The sequence below is a fragment of the Aquila chrysaetos genome, chromosome 14 (assembly GCF_900496995.4).
Source record: "Aquila chrysaetos chrysaetos chromosome 14, bAquChr1.4, whole genome shotgun sequence".
NCBI lineage: Eukaryota > Metazoa > Chordata > Aves > Accipitriformes > Accipitridae > Aquila > Aquila chrysaetos.
This window is the reverse complement of record NC_044017.1, coordinates 3,435,424-3,457,761: the sequence shown is the minus strand read 5'-3', so window position 1 is coordinate 3,457,761 and position 22,338 is coordinate 3,435,424. Positions and strand designations below refer to the sequence as shown.

General features: G+C 38.9%; 1 protein-coding gene across 1 annotated transcript in view; it reads left to right on the top strand.

Moving 5' to 3' along the window:
• Positions 1 to 22,338, top strand: part of ITGBL1 (integrin subunit beta like 1) — a 146,336-nt gene that overhangs the window by 117,206 nt on the left and 6,792 nt on the right. The window contains exons 8-9 of the mRNA XM_030036522.1: positions 8,731 to 8,847; positions 21,167 to 21,313. Of these exons, the coding sequence (XP_029892382.1) occupies positions 8,731 to 8,847; positions 21,167 to 21,313 (264 nt within the window). The remainder of the gene's footprint in view (positions 1 to 8,730; positions 8,848 to 21,166; positions 21,314 to 22,338) is intronic.

Genomic DNA, 22,338 nt, shown 5'->3' with positions numbered 1-22,338 from the left:
ATAGTTTGAGTTATTGAAAGCGTTTTGGAGGGAAAGAATGAAAAAGAGATGAAAAGACAGAGCTCAGTGCAAGCTAGAGAACGTAACATGGGGTCATCCGAAAGACGAGGTGATTTGTAGAAGTACAAAATGTTCAGTACCCAGTGGTGAAACATTTTAAAGGAGGGGAGGGCCCATTGGACAAGTGGAAAGAGAAAAAAAAAAGTAGAGAGAAAAGCAGAAAAGAAAGAGGCTGATGGAAGAAAGAGGAACTATTTTTACTGGGGTGAGAGAAGAGGGGAGGGGAGGAAGGGTAGGAAAAATCAGATGATGGCTTGCTGAACTCCAGGGTTTTTACATCTTCGGAGTGACATTTGGCCTGCTGTCTAGTTTTTCTCTTTTTCCCCAACGGACTCCTCTTCCTCCTCTTCCATTTCCACTGTTCTCTGCCTTAACAACACATTTCTTTAGAAAGTGTTTTGCCACCTTCTTTCTTGTCTTCTTCACACATCTCTCCTCTGTGTGGTGACATTGACTATCACATTTCTTTCAAAGAAAGAAGTAATTGCCTTTGTAGTCCTACTTGTCCTCTTAAAATAGTGAGTGAATCGTCAAGGGCGTGCCCCCAACAGGAGACCTGAGGAAGATGTCACTAGGAAAAGCGAGGCATATGGCTAAAATTCTGCTCTTGCAAAGTGGGCAGGGGTGTTCTTGATGACTCCTCTCCTGGAAGTCCTCTAGAAATTCCCTGTTGGCTGTGCAGAAACACAATAGCAGCCTTCAAGGAGTATATCCTCAAAGCACTGCTACTGCGAGGAGGCAGATGGAGGAGACGTGCCGGCTTGATGATGATAGCAGATGTCAACAAGTTAACAATCTGAAAAGGAAAGTAGCAACACAGCAGTGCTTCTTACCCAAATGTTTCAAGGGGCGGGGCGGGGGGGAAGGCAACATGGAAAATAAGATACGTATCAGTAGTGGTGATCAGCAAGAGCTGTAAAAGACTCTGATGCTAAATCTGTAAAGTGGTGCTGTTGAGTGGATTTATCAAAAGAAGTATTTCGCTATTAGGCTGTCACAAAGGAAGAGCATTTACTTCAGATGCCATACGCCAACTGTGCAATTAGGCTTCCAGTCATACATGCCTTGTGTACTAAAGTGTGTGTGGGGGGCAAGTCTCAGCCACTTGCAATTGCCCTTGCAATCTTTTACAATCCTGGATATTCAGTTGCTTGCGCTCTTGTGAGAGTTCTTTTGTTTGGGATAACACACTTATCTTTTATTTCTCTAGAGTTTTTATCTTAGGGATATTTCTTTTCTGTGTTGGTTTTTTTTTTTTCTCCCTTAAGGAAAAACTAAATTGTCAGAGCTTTTTTAATACTCTTTTCACATTATAAAGCAATTCATTTTTAAAAAGATTAAAAGAAACACACATTTTCTGTCTGAGAAAAAAACCCCACACCTTATTATATGAGGGACAGCTTGGTACTTTGTACTAGTGAACAACTTCATGAAACATATGTACAATAGTGGAAAGTCTCAGGCAGATTTCACAAAAGAATTTCTTGATTTGTGAATTTCTGATGTTTTTCTTAGGCCAAATTTTTAGACCAACAGCCATTGCAAGACACTGAGTATAGGTGATGAGCAGACATGGGACTTTAGGTGCCTTCTGCTAAAGGAAAAGGGTAAGAGAAGCTGTATACAGCAAAGTCCCCAGAGCCACCAGGATGCTCCCTGCATTGCACGTGCCTTGTGAAAATTTTTGACCTGTTCCCAGACCTTTCACACGGGACTATGATGTTCCAAGTAGCACTGGATGGCCCAGCGTCACTATGCACTTAACAGAGATTTGGAGTAGGTTTTCCAAGCGTGATACGGAAATTAAAATAAAAACAGGTGTATCAACATAAGCAATTAGTGAAAGTATCCTGGCCTTTGAAGCCAAATGTAGGCCTAAGGTGAGATAATACAATCTGGAACAAAAAGTTATCAGCTATACATACAAGTTTTCTAAGTCTGTAATATAGTTATATGATAATAGTTAGTTGATTGCAGCTACTTCAGCCCTATTGATAGTGCTGAATGTAGCAGCTGATGCAGTTATTGCAGTTGAGAGGTGCCTAGTTAAGACTAAGGAAAATACAGATATTTAACCCAATTACATGCTTTAGCCACTGTTGGTGCTATTTAAACAAAAATCTCAGAGCTTGCTGCTAAAAGTTCGCTTCAGTATACAAAATTCTTGGAAAAAAAGTAGTTAAAAAGTCTGAAGTTGGAAATTACTTTAGATCTATTAAAGCAATTTTCTGTTCATTTTATGTCTGTATGATTCAGCTAAGCTCTTCTCTAGAGCTTTTATATCTTTACTTGAGGTCTTGGGTCAGTCATGCTGCAAATAATCTCTTTTTATGAGTAGACTTAAGGCATGTTTGTTTTCTGCGTATTGATTTAGAAACAGACAGTTAGTTCCCAATCCAAATCCGAACAAGTAGTTGTTCTTGTTGTGTTCTAGTTGTGTTGCAATATGTTTCATCTTGAGTATGAGGACATAAATGCACAATCTTATTTTTCACAATATACTGCAGGAAAATAAGTGCTAGTTGCTTGAACCTTGTATGGAAAACCCAGTTTTCACCAGAAGATCTCCACAAAAACAAGCCCCCCACCCCAAACCCCCAACAGCCTAATAGAGCGAACCTGTGCACACTAAGAAACGAAATCCTTCGCGGTTCTTGTAGCTTCAGTTAAAATACAAACCCGTCAATATTCCCATTCGATGTTACAAATGCAAGGAAGTCGCTGTACAAGATGTCCTCTCCTGGGCTGTTGGCTTTCTGTCTTTCCTGCAAAGACCCACGAGGCGCAGAGCGCAGCAGAGCCAGGACGCCACAGGAGATGACCCATCTCATACGCGCCTCCGCTCCTATCGCGGCTGCTCGCCGGGAACGGACGAACGTTGGTACCCGTGATGAAGGTCGGCGTGTTGCGATGAGCAGCACAGCGCACCCTGCCTCGCTCTGCAGCTACACCTGAGCGCTCTGTAGAGAGAACAAACCGCATTGAAGGGCTCTGATGTTCTTCGTTTCTCTGAGATGGTAAAATAGCACTTCAGTGCTGAAAGGAGTGTTCAAGTCCAGCAAGAGAATTGATTTTCTCATGTAGATGTTGAACTCCTTTTGCTGAAGGGGTAGCACCAGAGTTATGCTAGCCCATCTAACTGTTTTGTTGCAAAACTTCAGACATATTGGAGACAAACAGGACTGTACTGATATAAGTTCATAAAGCTTTTTTAGAAGAGGAAAACTTACTTTTTTCCCAACATAACTAGAAGTTGTAGGTGATGTTGTTCATATGTTACAAGTAGAACATTGCTCTCACTTGTCCAAAATCCTTGTAAGAAACTAATCCCCAGATTTTCGTAGTTTGTGTGATATCACCCAGATATTCAGGTGTTTAAAGAGGTTCCAAGGATACTTTTGCACATACTATAGATGCTTCCAAAGATTCCTTTCTTCTGGCACCTCATAAACCATCCAACCAGCCAGGTCCAAGAATTACCAGTCTTTTATTTAAAAGCCAGGGATCCCTCCACGTATGAGGCAAAATTATTTTTTTGTTTAGTCAGTACAATATTTTTATATGATTTTTCTTTTTTTTTAACAAAAAACCCCAACATTCTACGTGTGGGGAAGTCATTCCAGGCCATTTTGGGAATAGGATGTGCAAAATAAACTATGTGTGCCCACTGAGAAGTTTGTAGTTGTTTTCTGTTTGAGTCTATAAATTTCTCCACATTGATCAAACTCAGCTGGATTGCACTGCACTTAATGCCTCGGACTATGCAAGGCAAGATGAGATTGTCCACCCTATTTTTGGCAAGCACTGCATTTTGTTTGCCCATTTTGTGGTACTGTTTATTCCCTTTACTGGTCTTTTTTCCCTCCGCCACTCAGTGAATTTTCCTTTTCCTTAGCTGAAGCTGCTACCTCTTATCTATTACTTCCATAAGTCACATCTGCTTCTCCCTACCTACTATGTCCCCTGAAACTTTGCGATCTTCTGTACAAATCTTCCCATCCCCCTTCTCTGATTTGCCATTTCTGAACATCATTTTAGATCATCTTTTCCTATCCAGCATGAAATGGGTTCTGCTGGCAGAAAGACACAGCAGCTTTACTGAATGTGCTCAGGTTGCCTGAGATTGCTTGATAACAAAGAAATTGCAATTTCTGATAGGTAATGCTTTCAGATGTTAAGCCTGGGACAGCCATGGGGCAGAAAAGTCCTTCCTAAAGGCACGTTCCCTTCTGTTTATGAAGCACCATCCTTCTGAGTTACCAATGAACCTGGTTTGCTTTTAGCACAATCTCAGTGCAATTTGGTGCTGTATTCCTTACACGTTAAAAAAAAAAAAAAAAATTATTTATTTGTTTTCATTTAGAAGATAAAAATTCAGCGCCATGCACAGAAAAATCCTTTATGTTGTAGAGTTATAGACAGGAAAAGACAATGAAGTACATCTTATCATATTCAGTGTTTATTTTACATTGAAAGCTATTGCTGTTTCTTCCTGATAGTTTTGCTGGCAATTACAAGGTAAAAATGTTTTATTACGCAAATTACATACTTCTAGCACAGTGTTTTAAAATGAAAATTACCTATATAAAAGAGACTTTCAGTCAGTCAATATAGGCAGCTGGAAATTGGTTTGAATGCATGCAGCTAATGGTCACAGCAATTTGCGTGGGAGCAGGTTTAATGTAAGTCTAGGCACTGTTTAGTTATGCTTTCATAACTGTTGGACAAGAGGACTGAAAAAATGCTATAGTAAATTGTGAATAAAATCAAAAGCTAAATACTTAAGGCACGGATTTTTTAGAATTCTAGAGTCAGTTATCTAACAAATGTGTTTTAATAAGATGTGGCACTTTAATGCCCTTTAAAAACAAAAAACCCCACCCTAAGCTGTTCTTTTTTCAGTTGTCAAGTAATAACAATTATCGGTAATAGGTTAATAGTCCTATTGACATCAATGGGAGGACAGAGTGCGAGGAAATATTAAGACTGTAGACAAATAAATGTATTGTATGATTATTCTATTTTTGGGATCTTGCATTGCAATAAGTAGGTTAAGCTTTTCAATGCTGATAGCTAATACAACCTCAATCATACAGCTTTCTTCATTTGAAGTCATCAGACAATAAAATTTACTCTCCCTGTTTAGCAAGGAGAGGAAGCCACTTGCTATAAAATGTCTGAGGTGAACTTGTTTCTTTTTACTCAAAGTGTAGCTCTTACACAGAGGGTTGAGAAGGTGCAGAATATTATAGTCCTCGTGTGTTTAATTGTTTCTTTATGCCCTGGAATTTAAAGAGATTTTAGGATGTGTTTGGCAGTGGCTTTCCCTCTATAATCAGGTTGCTATGGTAAACCTATTATTCTAGACAAAGAAAGAGTATGTTTAGTAAAGTGCTGATCCCTTTTCAGTATAATGTGAGCTTCAAATTACTTTTGAATGATTGAATTTGTATGGTAAGTATTTTATCACAATAACTAAGAGAAGAAGGTCACAGAATAAGGTGTGCCTTCTGTTATTTCAGTAGCAGCTACATCTGACAAAATAGCAGCATGGCTGAAGCAAGCTTACCCTGCAAATATCCTGCTTTTCCCAGGGAAGCAATCTGAAATTGTTACAGACTGCTATTAATTTTTGTGTTTATCTATTTGGTAATAAACTGAGCCTTTGAAGTTTACATTTGCTACATCCTATGTAGTTAGCTGTTCAGAACAGTAGGACTTCAGTTCTCTGCTAAATTACCTCCAGAGAGTGACCCCGCCTTACATAATCTAACAAAAATCTCCATACTTTTGGAGGTAAAATATACTTTTCAAGCCAGTACAAAGTTGTAATTATTTAGTGCCACCACTAAACACACTTCTCATGTTCCTAGGGCTGATTTTGTCAAATTAGTAAAAGAAAAGGAATGATTAACTAAGAATTTGAGTATCAGTTTCAGCAGCAGCGTACTAAACTACTATATCTGTATCTTTGAAAATTTAAAAGTAAAGAAATAGCTCAGAGAGATCCTCTTCCAGAGCACTTACTGACTGAGGTTTCTGTCCATTTTACAGACACTTTCTGTTCTGTTGAGGTCTGCAGTCAGATGATCTAAATCATATGCTGAACTTAGGTGGGAGCCAGCCAAAATAAAATACAAGGCACAGATATCAACAGGGAATTTTGGTTTTTTGAATATATGTGTCGGTATTTTATTCGTTAGCTAAGATGAGAAGACTGAGAAGTAGGGCTGAAATCCCCTTTGTGCTTGATTTTGAGGTGACAACCTGAGCTTGTATCTCTTACATGACAAAAATGTGCCCTGTCTGCCTAGGGATGGGATATTCCTCATTTTTTTTGCTGGTAAAACAGTTGCACATGAAACTGAAATGAATAAATATTAATTGCAGCAGGGACTGAGAGGAACTTGTTCCCATTCCAGTGCAAGTGCCCAGCGACTGAGTGGCTCTTAGGTCATTCTGACTTATTAAATTAAGCATTACAGAAGGTAATGGTTAATTACAGAACATGCAGGACACTCATTACAGAACCTTCCTTTGCTCGTCCCTCTGGAGGCTTTTCCATCTCTGCTGACTCCTATCTTCAAAGCAACTTGCTTAAACTGATTTTATTGTCCTTCAGGCATCCTCCTTATTATAGCATTAGCTGGCCAGGATACCACTGTTGAAGATGGTTCTTTTGTTTATTTTATAGAGCCTTCACAACAGATGGGTCCTGTTCATCAGGTACCTATCTGCCTACGGGTGACTGACTGTGCTTTGGGACACTGCGATGTGACGTTTTTGTAAAAGTAGCCATGTTGTCTAAGGTGGATGCATAGAAAGAGACTGAGAGAGCCCCAAATAGTGACGAGTTGGACTCATTAAAAATCTCTGTACATTTAAATACTAAGGAATTATTTTTTTCCTGTTTCTGATGTAGCTGTCCTTGGCAAATAATTATAGCTTAGAAAATGCAGGCAAATAACATCAATCATTCTGTAGGTAATCATATTTTAAATGTTGACATGATCGCCAAATACAACTGTATTTTGTGGTGTGGTAGATGCGGTTCCTTTAATAGGTTTCTTTCTGGAGCGAATATCCTCATATAATTGACAATGCAACATAGTTTTAGAACTATGTATATTATAAAGGTATCATGAAGTATTTGCTGTTAATTGTCTCTATCAGCATGTCTTTTTTTAAGATTCTTGCACTTTAAGTTGACCATAAAATGTTCTTCTAGATTGAATCCTGGCACACAAAATGTCAGCTCGAAAGTGCAATGTACATTGATGCTTGGGAAGATGAAGAGTACGGCAGCTATAAGAGGAGCTGGGAATTTTTTCCATAAGTAATAAGACCCCCCCCTACTCCAGCTTAACTAGACTGTTTTTTTTAAAAACAAATTTAAAAAATTTAGGTTAGAAGTTTAAAAAAAAAAAAAAAAAAGATTAAGAATGATCTGGGAGTACATTGACTTCAAAGGTTTTATTGTCACAAAACCTACAGTTAGAAAAGCCCCACTAAGGTTCTCCTTTCCCATTCAGCAAAATACTTTGGCAAATGCTGAAAAAATATTGCGCATGCTGAACTGTTTGGTTACATAATGAAAGGCTGCACTTGCATGATTTTTTTCGCTTTGTAGCTATAGTTGCTCCTACTGTAAATTTGGGTTCTGCAGTCAGTAGGGCAGTGTCCAGGCCGAGGTTGAGTCTCACTGATGATGTGATTGGATTAGATTGAGAGGAACAGGCTTTTCTGGATCCTAATCCATGTCTCTGGTAGCCCTTTTTTTATACACAATATTCTTTCCCAAGCCCATCAGTGTATTACTTCGATCCACGGTTTGTGTCACATTCAGAGCATTCTCACAGTAGCATTGCATGAAACCAATTTAAAAAATACAGAGGCAAACCCTTAGAAGTTAGGAAATAACAAAACCTATTGTACCTGGAACTGAGTTTGTCTCATATATGTGCAAAGTAAGACTGTCCTTGATCTTATTTTTTTTCACATCTGACCATTTAATACTCACTGCTCTGAGGGCTTTGGAGTGGAAGGTCTGTGGGAGTTTGGGTGACTCTATTCCCCCTTTAAGCTCTAGGCAGTTCTCCTGTGAACAGGTTGATGGAAGGAAAGACTCTGACAGAGGTTGTGCTTTCGACCTCTATTTCCTCGGGTCTAGGCAAGAAAAATTATAGGGATTTTTGCTTTCCAAATGCCTGACAGAGTATCTGAAGTGTTATGTTTCTACATGAATAGAAAGTATCTTAGATAGATAGCCCCGTGCGTAGACTATTTAATTCTAATCACATTCATTTTGGAGTTCCTGAGGTATGTGCTAAATATTTCAGATCACTTATAGAGGTTAATTATGCAGTTAAGCATGTGCCATAGCTCTGTTATGTAAAGTTGAGATATGAAAAACATACAATGCCAATGATTGCTTATTGTTGCTGTTTCCACCAAGATATAACAGTGATATCGTTTGCTTCTGGTTGCCATGGAGGAGGGATAGTTTGGGTTTGGTTTTTTTTTTTAATAGTGTTTATGTGCATACTTTAATTAATACAGAGTGACTTGTAGTGTGTCTTTTTGGGGTAGGGTGTGGAATAAGTTTGGGTTTATATTTCATGTATTTTACTTTGCTGAAATCATGACTCTAACAATTGTTTATTCTTACAGGGAGATGTGAATGTGGCCAATGCACTTGTTTCCCTCCAGGGGACAACAGAGTTCATGGCAAAAACTGTGAATGCGACGATCGACAGTGTGAAAATGCGGACGGTGATGTCTGTGGGGGTATGCGTTCACTTAATATAGTATAATATAATTAATATAAGTCTTGAGAGTTTATAACTTTCTGTTCCTCCTGATTTTATAACATAATGTCACTATAGACATCACTGATTGATTATAATAGATTATAGATTTTTGTAAGGATCAAGCTCTATGAATATTGAGTGATAGTGAATATTTGTTTTAAAACTTCAGAAACACTAACAACGAAGTGGATTAAATACACCTAATAGCATAAATGTAAGTGCTGTAGTATATCCCAAATTCCAATAGCGTTCAATAGAGAAGAATACAAACACTTAAAGGAAAACCCGAAAAACTAGGTAATTTTACTTTTTGTTTTCTACAGTTGATGTTTTACTGAGAATGTTGTATTTTTACCTAAAGGTAGTAATGACCAGCAATACTTTTGAATATTTCATATTCACTGACAGTGATATGTTTGTTTTCTAAAAAAGTAGTGAAAATGTATTATGAAAGAATATAAAAATGCTTGAGATACTTTGTCATAGTAATTGTACATGCAGATGGTTTATTTTAATGTTGACAGTGAAAACCTCACTTTTTGATTTTTCAGTAATATATGTTGGTGTTAAGCAGTATTTCAAGTTAGTTTTAGATATGTAAATGTACATATCATACCATACGGTATTTTAAAAACAGGTGAGTAGTATTTGTCCTAAATACTCCCTTTCTAGTTTTTAGTGGCTTTTATTTTTAAAATGACTCTTTGATTCTTAACATTAACAAAGTACTTGGTATGAACAATGACATATTTTATTATATTCCTTATTTCTATGTAAGAAAAAACCATATTGCTTCATAGTCCTTATGTATGTAAAAGATTCTGCCTACAGGGAATATTTCTTCAAGGTGTCTGCCATGCAGAATGTAGGCATATATGGAAAATTCTAGTTTGACTGTCTAACCAGCCATAATAATAGTTTATAACATTCAGTGTAATTCAATAATATGAATGTGTAGAAAAAGACTAATTTGAAATTTAATTTTCTATAAAGAACATAAAAGCAGATAAAAGCACTGAAAAGCTGGGTCATATTTGTTATAAATTAAGTAGTTGGGAACCAAAATTTATCATCTTCCATGGTTAAAAATATCTCTTCTGTTTATTTCATTCATATTTTACATTATTTGATGACAATGCTTCAATGTTAATACTGCTAATTATATTGCATATTTTGGAAATTATAGACAAAAAATCCGTTCTTCCTTATTAGGAAGGATACAGTGATGGTTTTAATTTTTGTTGATGGCTAGAGCACCTCACACTTAAATGAACAATCACCTCAACACCTGAACCAGTGTCCATTTTTTTACTGTGCAGGAGACACTCTAGGTCACCCTCTTACCTGAATAAACTCCCCCCTGTAGTCTAAGTAGCATTGTCCAAAGAGAATGGCAGAATTTAATTAATTAATTTAAACCCCATATGCTTTAAGCTTATTTTCCTAATTTTGAAACAACAAATAGAAAGGAAAGTCAGCTCATGAACTTATGAATCAGTTGTAGTCTCAAGCTCAATTTTTCCACCTTCATTCAAGCCGGTAGTTTAGTTACTAATGATTCTCTGCAGGTGGAAGGAATTATATGGGAAAACGCAATTCAAGTGATTGTGCCCTGTTTGAAATTGCACTGCACAGCATCTGTTGACAGGACTTCAGAAGGCCCACCCTGTGATTTTTGCTGTTCCAGGGAGCTGAGCTTATTCCTAATACTTTTCCCAAAATTGTAGAATAAGCGCCAAATCAAGAATCCTGTTGTCCTGGGCTTTTTTTGTAATTAAAAAGAGAGGAGGAAGCATGGCATAAGGGAGATGATTAAATCCACCAAGATGTGAGCTGACCTCTTAAGTGCCTCAAGGGAGACTAGAGCATCTTTGCTCACTCACAGCTGTCTGAATTTGGTGAGGTGATGCTGGTCTCTAGAGTTTTAGTCTTCCTAATTAGAAGTCATGCCACTACTAATTATGTCCTTTAAAAATTGTTGGATTTCTATAGTAGATCTGTTGGGATTCCAGTGGTAAATAATTGTCAAGTTATTTTTTCATATTCTTGATATTTTATTTCTTGTTCTGTCTATTATATTTCTAAATATAATTTGAGATATTTTTAGGTTATTCTAGATTTGGTTGTAATTTACTCCTTGAAGCATGTTCTTATGTTGTTATTATTGCACAATTCCATCCACTTTTATTCTTTTACAGCCAAGAACTGGTTTCCCCTTCCTCTGTTTCTGTTCTCATGCCACAGAAGTGTTTCTTTGCACTTGCCTGGTTCTTCTATGTGAAGCGTGCTGAGATTCAAATTAACAAACATAAATGTCTTACTAATCACGCAGTTTTCTTCCACACACCACTCTTCCTTCTCTTGGCTGCTGGAGCTCTGAAGTGGCTCCTTCCCTCATTTCCCCTCTTTCTCCCTCTCTTTCCTTCCTTTTCTTTTTTTTTTTTTTCTTCTTTTTTTACTGCTGGCAGATCCTGAAACCTTATTTTCTTTGACCATCCAGCGTCCATCTGTGCTTCCGATCCACCTGCCTCAAGAGGCCACCACCCACCCCAATAACTTAAGGCAGCACCTATTTAGGTGTAAGTACTAAGTACAGGAATGTTTATCTTCAGAGAGTCCCCATCAGTTGCACCTTTCTGTTCACTCAACATTTGGCAAGTGAATTCTCCTCACTTTCCTCACCTTCAAACTCATAAGATGAGCTATTTACTCCTTATGCATTTTCTGTGACTTCATCTTTCACTGTGGCTACCACCAACATTTTCATTGAAATGGCTCTTCCCACAGTTTCTGACCAAATGTACGAATTTCTGTCATTGTTACCCCTTTCAAATCCTCAATAGCCTCTGATATTACTGATAGCTTCAGCCTTAGTCTTTAGCAATTGTCAGATGTTTTGCTTGGCTATCACTTTCTATCCTGAAAACATTTTGAATGTTTCCTTTGATATACAATATTTCACCTCTCTCCCCTTTTAGGAGATTCTACCAATTTTAACCATATTTCTATCCTCTTTTGCAACTTATTTATTCACAGAAATTCTCTCATTAATTTTGCACTAATAGCACACACACCTTTCTCTCTTCCTTTTGGGTTTGTCCATGCTTCCATATCAGCCTGAACCTCTTGACACCTCTTGCTGAACTGCTTCTTCCTTCCTCTTTCCTTCTCCTCTTTTCATTACTATTTTTCTACCACTGTTGCTACCTAGGCAATCATTGTCAGGACATAAGCCCTTGCTAGTAACTCTGGCTTCAGAGAACTGTGAGCTGGACCCTGTGAATGTGCAGGGTCTGACAGCGAGCACTGAGTGCCTGTAAGCACAAGGGGGAAAGAGCAACGTTTTCAGATTAAATGCATGCTTCAATGAGAAATGTGAATGACAACCTAAATGATTTGAATAAGAATTGTTGCTGGCCTCTTCTGACCAGCAGAGATTGATTAATAGCTTGCTTTCCAGACCAGCTGTCCATGTGACGGTAGAAAGACATGAGGCAAAAGATATGATAAATTAGGGTACAACTGAGTGAAACCCTATTACCATGCTTCTGCATGATTATAGTGAGTCATTCACTTAAAAATTCATCTGTCCATCATTGCAGTACCAGGAATAGAGACATTATGTCTCCACAAAGACAGAGGTTGCAGGAGGACTCGGCATAGATTCCACAGCACTCTGCTATTAGAAATGGATTCATAGAATCATAGAATGGTTTGGGTTGGAAGGGACCTGCAAAGATCATCTAGTCCAACCCCCCTGCCATGGGCAGGGACATCTTCCACTAGACCAGGTTGCTCAAAGTCTCATCCAACCTGGCCTTGAACACTTCCAGGGATGGGGCAGCCACAACTTCTCTGGGCAACCTTCTCCAGCATCGCACCATCCTCCTTATAAAAAATGTCTTCCTTATATCCAACCTAAGTCTACCCTCTTTCAGTTTAAAAGCATTGCCCTTTGTTCTGTCACTACAGGCCTTGGTAAAAAGTCTCTCTCTGCCTTTCTTATAAGCCCCCTTTATAATATTGAAAGGCCGCAATAAGGTCTCCCCAGAGCCTTCTCTTCTCCAGGCTGAATAACCTCAACTCTCTCAGCCTTTCTTCACAGGAGACGTGTTCCAGCCCTCTGACCATTTTTGTGGCCCTCCTCTGGACCTGGTCTAACAGGTCCATGTCTTCCTTGTTCTGAGGACCCCAGAGCTGGATGCAGTACTCCAGGTGGAGTCTCATGAGAGCAGAGTCGAGGGGGAGACTCACCTCCCTCGACCTGCTGGCCAAGTCCTCCCTTTGTGTTCCCCTTCCTTTGCCTGTGCCTCTGCACAGAGACTTAATATGCTATGGCTGGAGGAGGTGTCTCATGCAGCCTTTTTGAGACAGATATATTCCACCTAAAGGCCCATTCCCTACAGTTCAGGTTTTTTCAACAATGTAAGATTTGCCCAGGTGTATTGCGGTGTTGATCCACAGCAATATTTAACATCATGTTTTATTTGGCTTTACTTAGTTCTTTGAGTCTTTCATGTGAAAGTTAAGTGCGTTTGGTGCACACACATGACTGGAGAATCACAGGTTTGCCAGCGCGAGTTCTTTCTTGGCATGGCTATGTCACTGATGTACACCAGGCTTGATACTTACTTATCCTGTATCCTGGTGAGAGACACTTCTCTCTGTCCTCTGAGGTTATGGCTGTGCTGCTAGCTGCAGATGTGTCCTGAGCTTTCGAGTGTTATTTGTTCCCCTACTGTGTCCAGTAATGTTTCTCAGTGGTGTCATCATTGGCTGCTCCACCTCACTGGGTTGACTGTTGGCCATTATATTCTGTTGCCTGCCTGCCCTCAATCCTGAAAGAGAACAAGAATTCAGAAAAACACTAAAGATCAATTTGAAATTGATTTGATAATGCTCTTAACTCCATTCATTTTGATTTGTTCTCTGGACCACTATTGGCCTAGATGTGAGTCCTTGTCACAGCAAAGTAGCAACCATTGAAGGGATAAAACAGAAGCCCTTTTGGGTCCTCTGCATGTTACTGGATGGTGCAGGATTATGCTGCTTAAAAACTCTACAATAAAAACAAACCAAACAAAAATAGTAAAAAATTGGTTGAAGCTCCACACAAGTTTGTCACTAGGGCCACTAGCAAAGGTTGAAACTCGGAACATGTAAGTCATAGCAAGGCCCTTATGTATTTCTAGGGATGGTCCCATTTTGTTTTATGTCAGTATTTCAGACTGTGCTTCATATAGTAGGACACCAATTAGATAATCAACTTTGATGAAACCTTTTAATATTTAGTTATATATCCTCAACCCTAAGAAACAACTAAGCCTCTGGTCATCCCAGTAAGCCAGTTCTTTGACTGGCAACAATATAATACTTTGAGAAGTCTGATTTGTTTATTTTCAAGTGAGCAAATTCACTTTGATGACATTTTTAACTATTTGTTTTAGCCATGGCACATCAAAATACAATCCTAACACTATAGGGAATCCAATTGTGTAATGTCATGTCACATTCAAAGAGTAAATGCAGCTATCTTTTCTGTTTGTTTATACCAATGCCTTTTGGTAAAAGGCATTAGTTCTCATTAGTTCGAGATTCTAGTTGTAGTATAAAGGCTTGTAAAAGCTGGAGGAGCTGATTTATTCTTGGAGGAAATGCTGAGGTGGTTAGTATTTTCCTCCTTCCTCAGGTCTGCCTTCACACCTCTTCTCTAACTGTAGGAAACCAGTGCAGCGAAAACTCTACATGAGACTTTATGGGAGGGGAAGTTAATATTTTTTTTTTTTTATAAAATCCCCAAGTAAATTAATTTTCACCACTTGGAGACATTCTCTTATTGATTTCATTCACTCGCATTCTCACACCCACATACAAGCATCAAAGTGTCTGGATTTAAGTAGTTTGGTCAGGACCACTTGTGTGTGACACAGAAGATGGACAAGAGATGCTGCCCATCAAGTTCTCAGTAGGTCTTCTTGTTTCATCTTGACTGACAACAACAAACTGTTTTTTTAGACACATCTTTTATATTGTTTAGGACCCAACAGTTAGGATAATCCTTTGGATTCATGATTTTTCTTACTTTTATCTCTGTAAGTTTCAGGCAAGTCTGGTGCCTGTGTCTGTGTTTCCTCATTTTTTACATTCTTAGGACAACACTGTTCTTGTTGGGTTCACAAGGAAAGGAATGACACAAGTTAGGCACTATGTCAGAGCAGGGACCATGTTCTTTTGACTGAGGAATCTAAAATACATATAATTGTTATAGAATTCACTGGACATTTTTATACTATTTAATAGTATATTTTATTATGGTATTTGTCGTTGAAAAATGTAATTGATTCTTCTGGGAAAAAAAAATTCAAACACATGCTTACTGGGTAAAATTGGTCCTAAAAAAAGTGAAAACTACTGGAGAAGTCAGAGGCTACCTGGCATAAAGCCAGTGTGATTTAGGGTTTTATTTTGACAACACTAAGTAGAGAGTCAATGATTCAATGCCTGTGTCCTTGCACTTAACTACTTCATCCTAGCTGTGAGGCACATCCAGGGTCAGCAACAGATAAGCTCAAAAGGATCAGTATGTATTGAATTAGATACGAGACTGACTAATGTAGCCAGTATAGGTGTTAATGTGCACGGTATATTCTGTATTAAATTAATTTGGTTTTACTTAGCTGATTTTACTTTTCTAATTTTTCTTTTAAATGCACTACAGATTTCTGTCCCGGTCACCCAGCCATTTGTGCAGGTGTGTGAAAATTTGAGGCTTTAGATAGATGCACAGAGAACATAGTTTGTTAGCTTTTCAGATAGCATAAAATATGATTTAGGTTTGTAAAAAGCATTTTAATTTAATCTTTCTGTTGAAGTGAGCAGTAAAGGAATTGCTAATGCATCAACATTTAAGTTGATTAATAGATATTAATTTGCAAATCCAAAAGGGGCTTATTTGTTGAACCTCATATATTAGGCTATAAATAGCCATTACACTATACCCATGCTTCCCCTCTGTTGAAGTCTGTGCACTGTGTCCAACTAAAGCCCGGCTCTGAGAGGGCCGTGCTCTGAAGACTCTAAGACATGTGCAGCCCATGCCAACATCACTTGAAAGTTTGTTCCAATAGTCATCATCCGTGTTTGAAATGCCGTTTCGCTGAATTTCTCAGGAACAGCTTTTCTCTCTGGTTCTTGTTTTGTCTTTCTCTGGTAGTTTGAGAATCCTCATTCTACTACCTTCAAAGAAGGTAGCTCAGATCCTGCTAAAACACTTCTTAGCCTCTTTTTTTTTTTTCCTTTTTTTTTTTTTTTTTTTTTCAATAGGCTAAGCAGATACAGATCTTTGAAGTTCTTTCAACAAGCCATTTTCTCTGCCCTTTGAATTCTTCCTTTGGAACTCTTTGGGACTATTCCAAGTTTTTCAAAATCTCTTCAAACATGGATATCACAGTGAGTTGCAGGACTTTAATGTCCATCTCATCAATGCTTTAAATGTTCCTACTCATTTCTGTCCCTACTTGCTTCTCTCCTGTTATATGCATATGAGGATGACATGAGCCCGTTTCAACGCAGTGTTTAACTTGAAGGTTTTACTGAACTGCCTGCCTGTTGTGTTGCTCAAACTGGAGCCACAGTCCACCTTTATTAGACTTGGACAATACTAAGCAACCTATTATGAAAATATAATAAGCAATCAGTATTTTGCTTCGCATTTATATTAGGTTTCTCTAACTGCAGTTGTCACAACTGTTCCAGTCTTATGGGATTCTCCAGGTATTCAATAAAACTAAAAATCAGTGATCCAGTAATGTTTTTACTACCTCTTTTAGCATATTTGGGCAGGTTAATGAAGCCTGATCACTTAGAAATATTTCTCCCAGATAGATGTTGTTTAATATTCTCTTATGTTAATAATATAATGGAAAGTTCTTTATCATAGTCTTGTAATAAAATATTAGAAAAAACTGTTTCTATTTAAGTACAGAGAGAAATATTTGTTTCATTTGCTCTGTCGTTCTAAATCAGGGATCCTGCATTATGCTGAGATTTTTCATATTCCTAGTACAGTTTTAAAACTTCTGATTTTTCATCCAGTTATAGAATTTGGGGTTGTTTGGGTTCCCCCCCCCCCCCCTATTGTATCTGTTTTATTCACAACAAAATTTCTCATTTATATTGGTTGCTATCTATTTCATCTTTCTTTCTTTCTTTGGCTGTACAGCCTTCATATTCCTAACTCATAGCATGAGTGGACTTCTCCCGTACTGTGGAAAAATGTTGGGCTATCAGATAAATTCTTCATCCAGGACAGTCTCAGATTCATATTTTTATAGCTAAAGATTTGTTTCCTCCAGTTCTGGTTAATGTTGACTTCTTTATTATATATTTATTATATGATATTAGTTTGAAAAACTTGTTCTCCTGAGGTGCCAAATTTTGTTTGGGGCTGGCCTCAGTTTGCCCTTTGTGAACTTCATCTGGTTATAATCAGTTAGTCTATAAATAAGAACCAGCTTCCTCTGCAATGATTACTTCACCTCTTTCATCATGCTGACATTCCCAGGTAGTGGTGCCTTTTGTATTAGAAAATTATCATGCAGGTTTTTTGGGAACTCTGACAACAGTTTCATGAGTAGTCCTAACCTGAAGTTTCCCACAACAACACAGTTTTATTTCCAGGCATGGTAAGAAATAATTCATCCTCATGTCTGGTTTGATTTGGATTGATTTCGGTTATAAAGGACCTCTGCTAGTAATCTGTCACAGCTTGCTTTGTTGTTGCATTCATGTTTCACATTTAAATCGTGTGGTTATTGGATGTATTGATAATTCTAAACAAAGAGACAGTATTTTTATCATCATCTTTTTCTCTCCTTTCCCTCTCCGCCATCACAGTCTTTCTTCTTGACTGGAGATTAATGTTTAAAACATTCTGTTATATATTTAAAATGTTCATTAACACAGATTTTTATGAATTAGATCTATAGTCTCAGAGCCATTGCAATATGCAATTTGTTTGTGATTTTAAGGGCTTCATGTTAAATCTGAATTGATGCTAGACAAACACTTTCCAGGAAATCTGCTTCATCTGAATAGTTAAATCAATATTTTATCACGTTAGCCAATTCAGTTGGGCTGGACTTCTTCAACTAGAGATTTTTCTTTTTTCCTTTGCTCTATGATTGCTGTATTCTTGAATTTTATTCTCCTCTATGGAGGGAATTCAGATCTAAAAGAACCTATGAGCAAGAGCACCTTTTTGCTGCTCTTGCTCATAATTTTGAGAGCCTGGGATTCCTTGGAATGAAACTGGGACACTCTGAATGTAATTTGAATATTACATTCAACTGAAAGCAGCTGCTTATATTTTGGCGCTTCCTTTTGGTCAGCTTGTTTGGACATCTTCAGACAAACGCGAAGAGCCTCTGTGAGGAGGATATACACAACTAAACGGTGTAAAGCAGTTTTTCACAAGCTAGCACACACAGCAGATAGCTAGGAGTTAACAAGTACTGCGCTAAGCACTTGCATACTCACCACCCCGATGGATGAGGCATCCAAAGAGCTGCAGTTGCCCAAGCTGGTGTCAGCTAGGAGTAAATATTATTTTGGTAAAATGGATTGCTTGAGACAAAGGAATCCTTTATGTTTTGAGGATTTGTATGGCATAAAGGAGGGGAGGAACGGTCATCTCAGAAAAATGCATGTCAAAATCTTATGTGGTAAACTGTAAACGCTTGTAAATTTGTAGTTTATGCATTACCTTTTTATTTGACTTGTCTAAAGGCTTTACAGACATGATCAGTCTCTGCATTCTGTAAATCGTAATGACTATACAAGAAAAATGATACAAAATTATTTTCTCAGTGAAATCATCATGGATTTCTTACTATTGGCTGCTAAAATGAGTACAAGTATTTGTATCTCCACAAATAATTTTCCAACACTGACATCCAGTTGTATATTTTGCTCTTCAGTGGTTGAGCTATTCTCAAATCTAATCTATATGTTACTAATTAAAAATAAATAAGGCAGAGCATTTTTATCTGTCAGAAGCTTAGCTAGATTAAGTTAATATAGACAATTGCATGCCATCTACCTGGAAGGAGCATATGGGAAAGTATGTATGCTTGTTTTCTACCTCTTGCATTTTGGTTTGTGGTATAGTTGCTCTGGTTTCCTTATCTAACACAGAAGCTGAAGTATCATCAAGCTTCTATTGTTGCTAATTATCAATCTGCAATATTTGATATATGTTAAATCCATATATGTAAATTGGTTAATTGCTGGATGTCACTTGCAGAAGTGGGTAGGAATACTGTCGTAATAAGACTGTGTCATTGTTACTGAGCATTTAAAGTTGTATAGGTAATAAGATTAAAAAACCCCCAAAGATCAAAACACAGTCTGGGGTACAAAAATTATTCTGAACATTTAGATCGCTGTAAATGACAGCTCCAAGACTTTGGAGCTTCCAGTGTTTTCTAATTTAAATTAGTAAAGTATTTGGCCATCAGTAAAACATCAAGGAATTCCACTTAGAGCAAACTACAAGGTTTGTCTCTCTTTTGGGCTTCTACCAGTGCTGCCTCCTGGTTTACAATGTCAAGCTGCACTGTTACCTCATAAGAAGTCCACAAATCAGCAAAGCAAAATTGCTGGTTTGCTTTTCTGCATCCTACAGCTCAATGCTTTGCCAGATACTCCTACTGCTTGTTCCCTTCTTCCCAGCCCATGCTCCCAAATTATCTCAGTCCCCTTGTTTCCACTCCCTTGCCCTACATAGCAGGTAGGATAGGACAAAAGTCACTGGCATGTATAATTTGCTTCTTTTAAGCCCAGTAAACTGATTAGCTAAGGAATGATCTTCTCTGCTGCAGAAATATTATTCAGGGCTGAAAAGTGAAATTCTGGCTTGGAGACTTTTCTTACTTCTTTTTTCTATTTTCCATTTCTGTATTCTTGACTGCATTTGTTGTCACTTTTCCCTTCTTCCTGGCCAGATTTTCCACTCAGTTTACTATTCAACATATTTTCCTTTTTTATTAATCTTTGTACAAATACTCAAAAACTCTATTTCCTGTTTTTTTCCCTTTTTCTTAAACATCAATTACAGCTTCTAGACTCTATCATTCACCCACGTTCTAGGGTTTCTTTGACCTTTCCCTCACTTGTCATTCCCTGTCCTTCTTTCCCTAACATTTCAGAGTGTATTCCTCTCCACTCGCCTGCTATTTTATGTTTTTTTCTCATTCCTCTGTTTTTTCTGTCCTTTCACTCCCCCCTAATTTCCCCCTTATATTAATCATCTTTCAATAGCTATGTCCTTGCTACTGTATTCTTCTTCTGCCTGTCCATCTTCCTTCTCATTCAGGCTTCTTGTCTTGATCTGGGAATTAAAATCTATGTGTCCCCGTGGAGAAAGCCCACCATCGTAACTTGCCCATTCTTCTTCGGTGTCCTGCCTCAGGGTCATACAAGCGTGTGCTCTGGAGAACGCTCCGGTCTCTTCCTCCTCCCTCGGCATTTCGCTACAGTATCAGGAGTGAAAGGGCCAAACCTTTTAAATTGCTGAGCCGGGATAGCTATGTCTGGAGAAGAGATGGAGAAGAGAAACAGGATGTTGTTAGGGTGATGAGAGGAGCTCTTTGCAGGTTGCCAGTTGGGTTTGCGTACAACCAATTTTAGTAATTGCATGAGAGCCTGTGGGGAATTATCTTCATCCTGTACGGTATGAGTTAATTGTGGTAATTGCAGAGTACACCGAGTCCAGGCTTTGCGCATCAGCGGCGCCATGCGCTGCAGCAGCTAACCCGCAGTAAGGGGCTGCTGGAGGGGATTGCAGCTTTTATCTCCCTTGCCTGCTCTGCTGTGCGCTGTGCTGCTCGCAGCCTGTGCTGGGGTCTGCTGCTTCGGGTGACGGTGTGGGATATGCGGGTGACACTCCAGCACCGGGCTGCAGGATGAAAGACATGGGACGAAAGGGGTTGTGTCTGTCCTCAGTACACTGTGGATTAGGGAACATCCCATAAAGTTGAGGTGATGCTCAGCTTTTTGGGTGAGGGGAGCCGTGCCTATGCTTTTCTGCCGATCACTAGAGCACCCTGGTTTTTTGACACAAGAACGAGAGAACTGAAGAAGGCCACCCTGCCGGGAAGCTGTGCTGTCCATCTATCTGTCTGTCTATCCCATGGCACGCACTTCCCCCTGCAGAGGTCTGTAAGATGACCTCGGTTGCGACCGCAGTCACAGCTTTCTGCTTGTCTTGCTCATAACCAACCTTGGTGTCGTTACAGGCCATGGTATCTGCTCATGCGGCCGATGCGTTTGCCAGGACGGGTGGTTCGGAAAGTTGTGCCAGCATTCAAGGAAGTGCAACATGACGGAGGAGGAGAGCAGAAGTCTCTGCGAGTCAGCGGATGGCATATTATGCTCGGGGAAGGGTAAGAACTGGCAGCTGAGCTACCCAATGTCAGTGCCCGCAGGAGGAAAATGATCACGTTCTCAAAGACTAACGTGCATGGCAGTGGGCTGTTGTTTAGTAACCCTTTCTTTCAAAGGCACCTAGTATTAAAAGGATGTTATATTTGGCTCCGTAGTGCACCTACGTCCATTTTGTCAAACACCCACCCCAGCCGTACGTGTTTAGCAGCATCGCTCTCCTATGCAATGTGTTAATAGCATATAATTTCCTGTATGTGTTTATCTGATGGTCTGTGGTGAACATTATAAACTAACCGTTTGTGCTCCATCCAGTTTGAGGAACAGGGCCACTACCTGCAGTAACACTGCAGTGGCCAAGATGGCAAATGCAATATCGCAGGCAACAGTAAGTGGAGGATGGTGTTTAACAGCAACATTTGGTATAGTTAAGGACCTCCCTCCCCAATACAGCAGCAAAGGAAAGGTAGACATCTGCAGCCCCCATAAGAGTTCCACAAACTCATTTACTAATTTTTATTCAGGTAGTTGCATCACCTTCAGTCCAGCTATAAAAAATTGCCACAGGGAGGAATAAAATTTAGAAAATCTTGATAACTATCTGAAATCGTTCTCTGAGGTTCCTACCTTGCAGACTTTCAGGCTAGGAAATTGCATTACTGGAAAGAGGGCTTTTTAGCTCCCCCATAGTGAAAACTGCCTATTTTTGTATATAATATGTCTTGTGTATAATAAGTTTTGTATATAATAATGTCTGAAAGAGACTAGACAAAAAGCGGGTGGTGGGACTGGCTGGAGGGTAGAACGTACCCACTCCAGACTGGATGTGCCATTTCCTCTGTTTGTGTACCCCTTGCATAGACAGGGAAGAAACCTGCCAGCTGGAAAAAACAGGAGCCTTCTACATCAGGCAGATTTCCAGTTGTCCCTTTGGTAACTTTTATTTCAGGGCAAAGGAAATTTTAAATAGGGTTTCCAGCCTGGCCTTCTTCCATCTGTATTATCGCTTATCAGAATTCTTCCCCAC